Source organism: Parus major, chromosome 2 (assembly GCF_001522545.3).
Source record: "Parus major isolate Abel chromosome 2, Parus_major1.1, whole genome shotgun sequence".
Taxonomy (NCBI): domain Eukaryota; kingdom Metazoa; phylum Chordata; class Aves; order Passeriformes; family Paridae; genus Parus; species Parus major.
This window is the reverse complement of record NC_031769.1, coordinates 94,355,361-94,370,131: the sequence shown is the minus strand read 5'-3', so window position 1 is coordinate 94,370,131 and position 14,771 is coordinate 94,355,361. Positions and strand designations below refer to the sequence as shown.

Here is a 14,771-nt window from a genome sequence, read left to right as displayed (position 1 = left end):
TTTTTCCATATGCCATCCTTACAAAACAACAAGAAATAAAGGCAGTCATAATTTATATTTTGAAAAATTTATACTGGTTTCACTCAGACAATAAAATAGTTACAAGAATGGCATTCCAATTTATACTACAGAGCTATAGAATTTGTAAAACTGTATAGAAATTAAATATTCCATGTTATTATTGATGATTATACCATTATGATGTTATTACATAAGTAACAAAATACATTATCTCTGTGCATTAAGAATCATTTTGTTGGGCTTTGCAGGATACTCTGGATATAAATTGCAGTCATGGGCAGGCCAAAATATTTTTACAAGATGGAGCTAAAAGCAGATCTGTTATGGAACTGGTGTGCAGCCTGGCTGTTCCACTTCAGTGCAGTGCTTTCCCCAGTGTATTTCTCACTATTTCTCAGCACCATCCACAGTCAGTGCAACTCCTCTGCTTCAAGGGTGTGAACTAGCTCTGAGCAAGCCAGCTTGGGTGCCTATGCTGTACTTCATTGAACCGTGTGGATTTACCCTTTGAGCCTGTTTCAAGGCAGTGATTTCAGGCCAGGATGGGATAATCTTAGACAAATGTCCTACCCTATTTGTTATTTTTAGGCTTAGCTCTCTCCCTCCTTTCTCCCCTTCCTTTCTTGTAATAACATTTTTGAAAGGTCTTGCTTCCTCCTAAGGGTGAATGGGAAAATTCTGAAATCTTAACAATGGTTAGATGTGAGAAACATTTTACAGTGAAGTCGTTAGACATTTCACACCTACTCCTCCTCTTCTCAAGATAGCTCATTGCATCATGCTCTGCACACTAATTCTTTAAGTACAGATCATTTGGATTTCACCATTGTTCTTTAATGAAAAATAAGGCTTTCTTTCCTTCACAAGAGAAGGAAAATTTAAATTCTTCAGATGTTCCTTGAATCATCATTGAAACAGAGGAAGAAGTTTTCTATCAGTGTCTTCAAGGAAAAATATTTATTGAGAGACAATAAATATTCACTTGCTTGATAAAAATTATAGAATCATTTAGACTTACAGTACTGTGCACTACAAGTATATGATTTTCAACTAATGAAAACAAAAGGCTTGTTAAAATACAGTTATTAGAAACTTGAAAATGAGATGGGCTTAATACTGTCACTTTCACTTAATACATCACTTTCTCAGTCACCTTTGGACAGCTCTGTGCAAGATAAATGTGACTTTTATGGATAGTTAATACCATATACAGATCAATAATCTAGTCTTTCAAAAACACCTCTATGTGGTTTCTTTTCTTTTTCTTTCTTTTTTTTTTTTTTCCTTTTTTTTTAATATACAAACTCCCCAGAGAATGGCAGGTCAGGAGCCTTTGCCCAGAGCTCCAGCCTGTGTTCAGTTAATACCCTCTGGGCACCACAAACAATTATTTTGTTCAGGGTCAGAGAGTCACTGGGATGCTTAGCCAGTGAGGGTTTTTCACCAGAGATAGCTGCAAATAGCACAGAAGGGAGGAAAATCACAGATGACTGCTCACCAGTAAGGAGGGAATACCAACAGTTTCTTTTTAAAATATCAGTGTGGAAGCAGAGAGCAAAACCAGCAAAGCTGCAATCTGTTTACATTGCTAAGTCCTTGCAAAGAGAAACTGCCTCATCACAGGTTGCACTAAACACCTTTCTGTTCCCTTTTTCAGTACTTCCCTTAGCTTCACCACAAAAAAAACCAGTCCCTAGCACTGCATACCTGCAGTCCCTTTTCCCCATTAAAGAACCGTCCATGCTGGGTGATCCTCTTCAAGTCTGTAAACAAGGACTTGAGTGCCATTACTTGATCAAACTGCACACTACTCTCCTAAGCATGGCCTTAGACTTCTGTCCAAATATGGGTTTTGTTCATAAAAATAAAAATAATAGAAGTTGTGCTCCGTTAGGAAGATTGCATGTGACAGGGCTCTAAAAACAGAGCTCAAAGGGACAATAAGAGAAGGAATGACATTTTTCTGGTCTGGGGTTTCTGGTGCAGGGTTATGGGCACAGAAGGAAGCTGTGCTACCAAAGAGCAGTCAGAAGTGAGAACATCCTGGGTGCTGTACATACAGAGGCTTTTTCTCTTATCCCATATGCCCTGGTTCTACAAATCTGCTTTTAGGATAAAGAGTAGGTGTGTCTGCTGAGGAGCAGCTCTTTGAAGAAGCTGTAGGTGTAGCATGTCTGTCATTAATCAGGCTAGAGATCACTCTTCAATCATGGAAAATTAACTGAACAGTTAGTCAGGGGGTGAGAAAACAGAGACTCATTTTTCAGGGCTTCTTACCAGATGAGCAGACACCTTTTGATTATACCAGATTTTTATTTACCTTTTACTGATTCATATATTAATTTATAGGATATTTAAAATCTAGTGTAACAAAAATATTATTATGCTTAGAAGATATCTTAAAGATTAAAAAGGTAAGGATATAAGGAGTCAAACCACACAATGACAGTTGGAATAGTTAATGCTGATAATGAAATATCAGATCATCATTATAAATCATCACCTATAAAGAATTAATCAGTTACTAAGTGTTACTTAGAGCTCAACTACTATTACGACAATGATGAGAATCATTCCTGATTTTCTGATGCAGGAAATTTAACAGCCTCATGTATTGTATGCCTTTCCTTGAAACATATTTATGGCACTGCTACTCTGAAAGGATTACTGTGAGAAGTTTGGAAACTTGTAAGACCACTTTTTAGATCCCAAGACAAAAATGCATACATATTTTAAATGGATTTGGAACACACTGATTGAAACATATGAAGTCATAGAAGAAATATCTTTAAAATTTCTCTCTCCTACACAAATGTCAAGTCCCCAAGAAATGTCTCTCTAACAAGAATAAACACTGAACAGACTTACACTGAAAGAAAACAATGTTAAGGCTTCGTTTCCACAAGATACCACTTCCAGTGAACAGAGCCTTGTGTAAGGGAAAACTCACAGTCTCAACAGCCTAACTCCACACTAAGGAGAGGAACTTGAGGAGCAATGGGTCACAACACCTCCTGGTCATCCCCACAGGACCAGTAAATACAGGAAGTCTACTTTGTCACTCTTTTCCATGCACATTACTACAACATAAATGTAATCCTCTATTTTGTTCCTTTCTCAGCTCAGTAAGAACAAAATACAATTTTTTCCTCTTTCTTTGTCCCTGAAAAGACACACAGGTGTCTGTACCCTGATGCACATCTCCCTGAATGAGGTCTGACATTCCTTCTCTTCCATGCAGATGATCTAATAATTCCCACACACTGCTGAAAGACGTTGCAGTTTGCATGCCATGAGCTGTGTCTCAGAGTGTGTCTCAGTGACATCTGTTCCAGCCCTCTCCTGACAGCCAGCACCGGTATGTGGCATAGGGCAGCACTTACGGACAACTGACAAGACACAGAAAATACCATCTGCAACACCTTTAAATCTTTAAAATTAATTCCCAGCATTAAAATCACAGAAGCAGTTTCTTCTACTATTTATGAACAGGTTATATAGACATATCTCAAAGTATTATTTAGCCTGTAATAAATTTTCAGCTTTTAGTGAGCAATGGCTCTTCAGAGTAAATTTACAGAAAGCACATTATGTTATTATTTTGAATTTCTCAGTCAAAATACTATTCAGTATAAACTATCTGCTTACAAGAAAGGATTAGATCATTAGATGCAGCATGTCAGGTAAATATAATAGAAATATTGCAAAGGAAAAAAACCCCACATTTTTCCTTATTATCCTTTAAAATATGAGAGTTTTGCAAATATACACTTATTCAAACCTTCATTTCAAGTTAGTCATGATAATGCTTCACTCCTCAGTTCTTTATATGCTGTGAACCTCCAGTGTCTATGCAGTTGTTTCTAAGGTAACAGATCAAGATGCCTTGTGAAAAAAATGAATCAGGTCTTGAATATTCAAGACATCTCCAGTTGCAGAAATGAGAAAAGGGCAGTATCATCTCAACCAAGGGCTCTCAGCATCTTTTAGACCCCAGCCTGATTTGCAGGCAAGAATAATATAATCCACCCTAATGCTGCAAGTGTGAGAGTACTGTGGCGCATGCAGTTTCAGGCATGTAAAATGTCAGAAATTTTTAATCAGAGCCATAATTAAGGAATTACGGAGGCTGTTCTCAACAGAGACTCGTTGCCTCATTGCAGGGTACACACACACAGAATACAGATGAAGAATGTATTTGGTAGGTTGAGCCTTCATTCCAACCATTAACAGCCACAAGGAAATCTTTCTGTCAGACACACGAATCACAAACCAAAAACACCTTAAAAATTAATATGGACCAGCATGTGAAAATAAATGCACCCTTCTGAAGAGGCCAAATATGTATTATTCATATAAAAGAAAACAAATTGATATCTTCCACAAGTTTTTTACAGGATTATCTGGGTCAACCGTTGGCAGTGAATGGAACTACTGGGTTTTGTTGAGAGATTTTTGGAATTGGTTTGATTATTTCCTTTCTTAAACTGGCTAGAACTACATTTCATTTCTTTCACAGTCTATATTGCTTATTATCTGAGTCCAGATTTAATACAAAAATATAAATGCAAGTAAGGCACATAAAGAGAACATTAACCAAAACATGAAAGTCTTTTAAAAAGCTTTTGTTGCTACAAAGAAACCCTAAACTCTTTACTTAACAATATCTGACACACATGTTCACTGATATAAGCACACACCCACTACCTGTGATAAAATAATCGTATTTTTCAAATGCATATCATAATGAGATCTAAAAAAAAAAACAAATTCAGAGATAATGGTCTGACTTGATAAAAAACTTTCAGAGCTGTGTTGTTTTTCCATGTTATGTAAGGAAAAACTTGTGTATAGCTTGTGGATCAGACAGAAGTCACAGTTATATGACTGGACAGGTCATGACCACTTGTACCTCTTTTCTTGGTTTCCAATCTTGTGGTCTGTCTTCTGCGTTACAAATTATTGCTCACTACAAATGCTTGGAATAAAAACTGTTCTGAATATTTACATAGCTTGTTTGGCAACATACTTCAGTGACTGCTTTGCATAAAGAAAACATTGACAGGTTTTGGACTTGTATCATTTAACAAACTGAAAGGCAGGTGCAGTGATTAGGGTCTTACGTTCTTGGAAAGATGTGAAGAGCATCTGGAACCGGCTGTTTCGACTGCCTTCATCTGCCCACATGCGGATTACACCCAGACCTGTCCTCAGCATTACATCATTAGCAACTGTGCTGCAAAACTTCGCTTTCAAATCCTCCACGGAGCTGCTTCCGTCATAGACTGCTACAAAATTCCTTTTGCATTCATTGGAATTCTGCATCTCGTAGTCCAAGAATCGCAAATAGATCTATAAATCAACCAAACAACAAAGGCAACATGTACAGACATTTGAGAATGACTGAAAAAACATTAAGCATCTTTGCTCTACATTGCAGGAGAAAGAATGCACAACAATTCCATCAAAATATTTTTTCTGGGGCTGGTGATCCATAGGGCACTTCCTTGGAAGACCATTAAAATGCAAACTGAAGAGTGTTTCTACTTCCCTGCATTTTGTCTTGCTTCCAAGTAGAATCTCTCAGAAGATCTAGATATTTCTTTGTTCTTATCTACAGTAGGGTTCTAATTTCCAAAGACATACTTATTTAATTTTTTTTTTCAGAAGTATGCACAATGGTTCTTCAAGCTGAAGGACAAATAAGCTAGAAATTTCTTCTTTTACTGCTTGGCACAATATTGCTCTGTTACATGATTGACATGTGAAATAATAAGGCAAATCATTGTTGCTCTCTCCCCAGAGTCAATGTGTCATCTTATACGTTTCTGCTACACTGATTCAGGAAGTGAGAATCTGAGAGCCAAGCAGAACTTCATCATTAATCTTCTTATGCTTCCTTAAGGATCTGGCCACCATCTCAGCTCTTCTAAACAAAGCATTATGGTATACATTTTCATAATTTAGCAGGCTTCAAATCAAACTTAATTTTGGAAACTCCTAGAAACCTATGTCTCTTTCATGCAACATAAATTGTCTCATAAAGTAATACATAATACATCCCTTTGCAAGGAATTCTTTAAATCTACCTAAAAAGAAGCAGGGGTGAGGATGAAAGGATATTATCTGATACTCAAGTGTACATGGACTTTAATAGGGAAAGCCACCAATTTTAAAAACAATTGATTATAAAAGCAATATTAAATATTCAATCCACAGAGAAGGCAAGTACTATTTTCAATAGATGCATGATACATAATCAAACAATCAAGGGTACTCATGAGATTTCAGGAGAATGATACAGAAAGGTGAATTAGGACAGGAATTGTATGAAAAGGCAGTAAGCATACACAGCATGGAGTTGTATGCATTTTCATTTGAAAAAATTACTAAAAAAGAAACCCCACTGTATTAGACATCAAATATACTTATTTCCAAACAATTTTATCGACTTCAGTTTTTTTTATATGCACAGAACAAATGCTTAATAAGCTTCTCTGCTTTTTCAAAAAATACACAAGCAGTGCATATCCTAGTAGCAACAAGACTCATAATTTCACCTCATTAATATATTAAAGCTCTTATGGTTTGAGAATTATGTGCTCTCAAGCAGTCTGCCACAGTTTAATAATAGCTCAGATTTTTTAATGGGTCTTTTCAGGTAGCGTATTATGTTATATTTCCATTCCTTCTTATGCTTTGCATAAGTGTCCCTCTTAAAAGAATATTTGTGAAATAATTTTACTAGCAAATGAAATTAGGTATACTAAAGACACGTCTTTTTTCTAATCTGTTATTCTTACAGTAACCCTTACTCATATTCCACCATTTCCATCCTTTAAAAGAGTTCAGAGGAATATATTTCAATTAAAGTGCAGTTAAGTGTATCCTGGAGTTTGCATACTATAAAGTAAAGAAACTGCCTATATTGGTCTCTACAAAATGGAACAACTAACAGAAGTACAGAGAGACATATTGAGATGGAAATATCTTATATCAGGATATAGTCTTTATAGTTTTTATAGTGTTTCTCAATTTGCTGGTTGTTCAGTAAAACAGTGAAATGATACACACTATATGCTGACACATGGGAGAGGGAGGTATGGGGAGAGTCAGAGCCATGATACAAATACCCAGCAACTGGCCATATTTGGGACACACCAGAGAGCTGCTCCTGTGTCCCAGACACCAGATCCTGCTTCTCAAGCCAGGGTGTAACAGTTGTTGTGCAACCTGGCACCCAGCCTCACCTGGGAAGCCGCTGAGACAGCCCATAGTGGCTCTCTGCATACCTTAGGGAATTAAATGTGCCCCTGGCTTTTCTTTTGTTAGTTAACTGAAGCAGTCTGCTTCAGACAGGTGTCCCAGTGCTCCCCAGCCTTGTCACAGGCAATGCAATGAAATTTTCCTGCAGCTGATTATATGGAATATTGCATACATGTGACTGTTTCCCAGGAAGAGAAATGTGTCAGACTCAGAGAAATGTGTCAGGTTCACAGAGAACAGAAGGCTTGCAACATGCTCTGTCATGAATCATTATTTTTGTTGTCTATATGTGCCTATCATATGTACACCATTTCTATTTACATGTCCCATACATACATACATACATTACATACATACATACACACACACATACATATATAGATGATAGATATATTATAGACCACAAAGTTTTGATGCAATGTATCACATCACATTTTTAATTATTCCTCTCTTCAGGAAAGCTTGTATTTATTCCACCAAAAAAGATTACATTTGTCTGATGGCAGAACAATAATAAAACTGTACTTACTGGGTGAAAAGCCTTGAACACTTGTCCACATGTTCTCTATTTCTATCCTGCTGCCTTTTATATATGCATTTATATGTATAATTGCATGTGCATATACATATATATACAAGCATATGTATTTCTTTTAAAGGGTATCCCATTTCAGTATGGAGATGTAATTTTTATGAGTTTTCATTCTTACAAGAAATGTGTGCTAATCCTCACTGTAGTTACAAAATACCAGCTCTCCCAGCAATTTCCAGCATTCATCAATTATTCCTGATCTGATCAAAAACACTGTTCATATAGCAGTACAGACAAGATCTTATTTCTATGGGCTTATCATTTGACATTCTTTAGTTTCTGGAGGCACAGTAGCCTTATAAAATAGTAAAATATTTCTTAGAGGAGCAGCCATAAATACTGAAAAGGAATCAAGAGAATAATAACTCAGCATCTTGTTTTGAGTCTTTCAGTATAAGAAGTGAAAACCTTCAGTTCCTCCCAAGCCTAAATTCTGCTGTCAGTCATACCTCTTCCTCTGTGTGAGAGATTCAGCCAACACCATAACATATATAGGCCTGATAGGTAGTGGAACCACTGGAAAGAAATATTTGACTTAAAAATCTATGTAGAAGATCTATATTTCTTCCTGTAGAAGAAAGATGCCACTTTTTCCAATGGCATAAAGTTTCATAAATTAGAGAAAATAAATTCCTGATATTCTGAAGTTAGTTGGAGATTAATTCTCATAATTGTCTTTGGGTATGACTACTCCCAGAACTTTATATAAAATATTGAGGACTTGATACAACACACCCTGAAATCAGTCAGTGGGTGTATTTCAATCTATTTATTTGAATCAGACCTTTGGCTAAAGGCTGCAATGCATTTTTAAAAACTGGAAACTGATTACACAAACTGACAACCTGATATTGGATCAGATTTTATTTTAAAGAGCTGGAATAATTTAATTGCATCTGCACGCCTCTGCCAACTTGTATGGTTTCATTGCTATATATCTGCCATTGTTCCTGTCACTGGCTGTAAGACCCACACTGGCAGAAGAAAATGACTAATAATAAATTGAGTTCCCCAGGGAAAGAATAAAACTTATTATATGACACACTCTTATCTAATGGAAAATGTTCCCTATGCATAGCTTTTTGAAATCAGTGGCAATATTCTCATTATTTTCACTGGTATGTGGACATCACTAAAACAAATTCATCAGAAAGTGAGAGAAAAATTGTCAATATTAGTGGTTATTTCGTTTACAGAGATCTTAGCCGTTACTTCTACCAACAGTGAATAAAAAACTTCATTCCCCTGAAAGAAAACAAAACTAAAGAAGAGGTCACAGACTCAATCACCACCATCTGCCTTCATTAAGCATTTTTTCATTGATGCCGACAGGAGATTCTGGTATGAACAGTTCCATAGACACTGACACATTATATTAGCATAATCGAGGCATTCTTGCTGAAAAGAACATCTTATTTGAAAGAAGCAGCATATCTGCCATATCTTCTTCTTTCACATTTTTGTTGCAAAGTTTTAATAAGACACTTTTGTCAAATCATCAGCTCCATATTACTTAGGAGAAGGGGCTGCTCAAGCATTAGATTAACTGAGTTTTGAGATGTCACTGCAAATGCCAATGTCATTAGCAACAAAACTGATGAAACCTCACTGCAACTGCGGCATATGTAATTTACACTCGGTTGCATTATATTTTAAATCATTCTCTTGTCACCTGTAAGTTTTGTATTGTCACCATAAATAATAATCAAAAAGGGAAATGCTGGGAAAGTTTTACTATTTATTTTCATTAAATTTGAAAACAACAAAAATCTCTGACCAAACATATTAGGAAAAAACCCTAAAATTATTATAAACTACAAATAATATATCACCTCGGTAAAATGGTCAGATTATAATCTCCTTATAGTGAATCACTCTTGATGAGTTCTGCTTTTTAATCAATCACTGAAGGTTAGGGATGACAACATGATTGATCAGGCCAGTCAGGAAAAGCTTCAAACCATATCCCAGCATATCAGACTTAATATATCTGCACAGACACTCAGTCGCCTTAAACCAAACCAAACAAAAAGCCATCGTTCAGATGCCAAAAGTAATTTAGATGTAAGAGAAAACAACTTCTTCATCCAAGCATAATGTCCAGATTTTGCATATTCACCTTCTGGGTTCGGTAAATTCACTTGTAAGCACAGGACTGGGTTAAATGGTCCCATTGCTCAGTGATCAGTAACCGCACCTGCTTTATTCTACATCTTTTTCAGCTCTGTATGGTTAACAAAGTACTTTTAAGATTATACCTCCACTATTTAGGCTTGGGAAATCCAGTTTTTTTTAAAGCAGATTGTGTAACACTAGTTAAACTCCTTCAAGGCAACCAGGCACCAAGTACACCAGCCTAAAAAGTGTATTACCAATGATGCTTGAATTCGCCATCTGAACTGGTCTGTCCTCTTGCTTGGATGTTAATTTTATTTTTCAGTCAATATTACTTCAATGCAGAAGTGTCAACAATACATGATGTGTTTGGATTTTTGTTTGTTATTTTGGGGGGAATATTCTACATTTTTGGTCTTTCTGTTACTAGTCTGGGACCATGTTGTGCAAATAGAGAGCTCCATGCCTCATATTTTCATCTGTTCTGGAGCTTGGAGAATGCTGTCTGTCAAAAATGACAATTTCATATGGTACTTCTAAGATACTGGGATTCACAGCCAAGGTTCACATATCAGAAGACCACTTTTCTAGACAGGTGAAGCACTCTGGATTTCTTTGCTTTGTCTTATTTGTTTCTTCAGACTTCTGTGACTATCCAAGAGCTGACACTTTGTCCTCATTTTTTTCTAGTACAGTCGAAAAATGCTCACAAGTGAGCAACATTTACAGCTCCTCCATGCTGCTCTGCTTTTTAGCACTGAAAACCGGAGATCAAATCCTGATTCTGCTGTTCTCTTTGGCAGACACTTTATTACTTTCTTTAATAGCTTTTTAAAATTACATTTCTTTATAGTTATTTGGTTTGAGGTTGCTGAGGTTTGTTATATTTCTATACCTGAATGGAATACATTCATGGTAATTTAAAAGTGGTTTTTTGACAGTTTTACTGTGGCATGTGCATTGACATGCCTTCATAGCAGAGATTTTGTATACATGATTCCAAACATGTACTTGTTTTGCATCTTCTTCTCAGAAAACTATTTCACATAAGGGATTTTAATAGTTTAATGAAGGTAAATAATATTTTCTACTTGTTTAAACATAATTTATTAACCTTTTTCCATATATATATATATATATACACATACATACACACACACACACACATACATATATACATACACACACACACACACACACACACACATATATATATATATACTGTGCTTTTTTTAATTCATAATATTATTTGCATCATCTGAATATTCAGAAGTTTCAGAGCTTCTTCAGAGAAGGAGATGATCTGAAGCTTCCAAAAGTTTCTCTGGCTGTTAGGTTATTCAGCCCTTAAATTTTAGCTTAACTTTTCAGGAATCACCACTCAAATGGCTTCTATTAAATCTAGGTTAATATTTATTTAAAATTATTATTTTAATAAAAATATATAATATTTATTTACTATAAAGATATTATATGATATGATATGATATGATACGATATGATATTATATTATATATAAAATAATTTTAAATTTAGATAATTTTATTAAATTATCTAAACTAAAATTTAAAGTGTCTGTTCTACAACTGATTAAGAAACCTCCAAAAATTAGTGCATGTTAGTCTGTCACTGCCAACAGCTTAAACTGCTTTTCTTGTAGGTCACATCTAAGAGCACAAATTTCCACTTCAAATGGGAGAGCAGAAAATGTTTTGGTTTGGTTCAGATCAGTTTAAACACTCACACCTCCACAAATTGCTTCACATCACGTTTTCCCCCAGCTGCCTGGGAAATGCACATGCAACACCCCAGTCTCTCTCCAGACTACACTCTCCATGAAGGCAGGTGCCTGGAACCAAAAGAGTCATCCCTCCATTGGTCAGGAGCATGTCAGGTAGCAGTACAGACCCTTAGTAAACATGAAAGTGTCTTGGTCACCCTGGATCACACTGCCCCACTCCCAGCCTCATGCCTCACCACCTCAGCCTTGTCCATTGCCAAGCTGCTGTCCAGGGCTTGTGCTTGGGCTGGTCCCACTGCCTGGGCAAGTCCAGCCACCGCTACACCCCAGCCACCATGGCCAGGCCTGTCCAAATTTCATTAGTCATGTACTGGAACTGTGACCTCTTTCATCCTGGCCCCCTCTCCCCTTCCCACTGCTCCCAATGGCTCTGCTTGAAATATGCCATCACCCACTGGCAGCTCAGGGTTAAGGATGCTGCCATGATGTGTCAAAACTAGATACTCATTAATTGACACTTTGGGTTTCCTTGATCTCTTATGTCTTGCATCCCATAACCTTTGTCTAATATCCTGTTCAGGATATTGGGCAAGAGAAATAGATGTCGCTTTGCCTAACTACCTTATAATTTAATTTAATTTCTCATGGTGCACATAAAGAGGCTTCTCCCACCATTTATTCAGTCTAAATGTACTTATTACTTATTCCTCCAGAATAGTTTATTTCCACTGGACTACATTCAAATTAATTCCTGTTTTGATGTTGTTTTCTGAGGTGCCCAGAGACTCTGATAATAAATAATGTTTTTAATAGCACTGTTTACTGTTTTGTTCCCAAAACAACAATGTAATATTTGTAAATATTTTATTACTCGTACTATCAAGTTCTGCTGGGTCATTTTTTTCTACAAAGCCTCCCAAAGTACAAGCATAACACAGAGGTACCTTGCTGGGAAAGTTACCCTCCAGAGCAAGCTACCTTAGCATAAGCATGGTTCTGTCTTCTGAGGGACTTTGTCAAACTATGCTGACCCATCCAACATAGAAAAACACTTGTTGATATTATCCTACAATACTTCATCCTTAAGAGAAAGTAAGAAAACTATAATTCTATTCTTATTTTCTATTCCTAAATACAAAATCTTTGCTTGTCCACTACTTGCAATTTTTACTTTAATTTTTTTCAAACCACTATGCAATAAGCTTATACAGTTCCTTCTTTGGGCTTTGTTCTACACTGAAGAATTTTCAGATGAGGAAGTTCCCGCAGAAATTTGTTATTCTGTGTCAGTTAGCATCTTCAGTCAGCAGCTCTCTTCTTAATTTTCCATTCTTGCTCTGAATACTAATTGCATATGTTCTACATGAAGTGCAGAACTGCCGGTATTACTCCACTCAAAACTCCCAGGAACTTTGAATGATTACAAGAAACACAGACTTTTCAACTAGTCACTTTCACATATAAGAAATATTGTGTTCAGACTGCCTTATGCCTTCTGCAGCCTTCTGCACTTAGAGAATGTTTGAGTTCTGCATGCATTTCAGATTTACTTTTCTCTCTCTGTGCATGTGTGTGTGTGTGTGTGTGTGTGTGTGTGTGTGTGTGAGATAGGGTAATCAGTGATGGCTCTATTTTAAGTGTGTGCAACAAATTTTCTGGCCCATTCCAGATCAGTGAGGGTAGAAGCATTAGACCCAGACTGTCAGTGTGAAGCTCAGGCTTAGAGACCTCAATACACACTTCCTGGCTGATCTCATCGTTCATATACTGAGCTCAGACTTGGCTGGAATCTAGAATTGGAAACCAAGGGAAGGATTTGCATCTTGCTTCTGCAGACAGTTTAGATTGGATGAGCTTACGCCAAATGAAATTGCAAGCAACTCACATTCTGGCACAGTTTAATTAAGAAACTAAAGATGAAAAAGTACAACACAAACTCTCTCTGAGAAACTCTTGCCTTTTAGGCATTATTCCCAGTAACAAACTGTGCAGCACAGAGTACAGGAGCATGTGGGTTTAAAGATGTCTGCTGAGTTCTCACTGTTCTTAGCAAGAGAGCTTGTTTTCATAGGTGCAAGCTGACATAAATTAAAATGATGTCATTGAATAATTGTACTGCATATATCATTAATTCAAGGTTAGATAGGGACAAAGGAAGCTGACTGTAAAAAATGCACACTGGATTCCAGTTCAATTGAATCAGATGCACAAACAATCTTATCAGAAACTTTACTTCCTACAAATTTCTTAAAAATTTATCCACTTGTTCCTCAATCCTTAATATCTGTGTATTTTTCAACTTGTCCCAGTATGATGAAATTATAACTGTATGTGTGTGCATCCATACATTTATATACTTGTCTGTGTGTATATAAATATATCTGTTTGAAAACCACACTAAGTTCAATTATTAAATTGGATTTACCACTCAAAGATGGATCTAGGCTTGAAAAATCTTTCTTTTTCCTAGCTTGCTGTGGAATCTTAACTCCACATTAGGAAACATTGATTTATATGTTTTTCTATTACTCAATCTCTCCACCCAGATAGTTCTGTAAGATGGGAACAGCAGGATCCATCAAGAGATGACCCAGTCCAGCCCTCTGCCTAAAGGTAGGATTATTAATGTTTATCTCATTTTTCACAGGTTGTCATCTAACCTGCACTTTCAGACTGCTAACTATGCCAGCTTAACCAACTTTCTCAAACAAACATTCATAATGCCTCCCCTGATGTTTGAATTTTCTTCCTTCATATCTAACCTGAAACTTTCTTTCAGAGTGTGGGACCCTGAGTTATCCTACAGACATGGGTATCAGAACATTCCTTCTTCCTTCTAAAAGCCTTTTATTGTATTGTATTACACTCCTTCACAAAATATTCTAGATGACATTAAATAACATTCAGTATTACTTCATTTTTATATAACTTTCTTGTTGCTCTCCTTTCCAGGTGCCCTTCAGCTAGGATACGTTCTTGGAATGCAACACAAATAGATGCGGATATGGAAGTTTATGAAGAATTAATGAACTTTAA

The 14,771-nt window shown here is 36.4% G+C and overlaps 1 protein-coding gene across 2 annotated transcripts in view; it reads right to left on the bottom strand.

Annotated features, from left to right (window-relative positions):
* The window catches only part of NETO1 (neuropilin and tolloid like 1), a 62,552-nt gene that overhangs the window by 11,651 nt on the left and 36,130 nt on the right, over positions 1 to 14,771 (bottom strand). For both annotated transcript variants that reach the window (XR_001519696.1, XM_015619370.1), the window contains one exon: positions 5,145 to 5,373. Coding sequence is in view for 1 of the 2 variants with exons in the window: in XM_015619370.1 (XP_015474856.1) it covers positions 5,145 to 5,373 (229 nt within the window). In the remaining variant the exon portion in view is untranslated. The remainder of the gene's footprint in view (positions 1 to 5,144; positions 5,374 to 14,771) is intronic.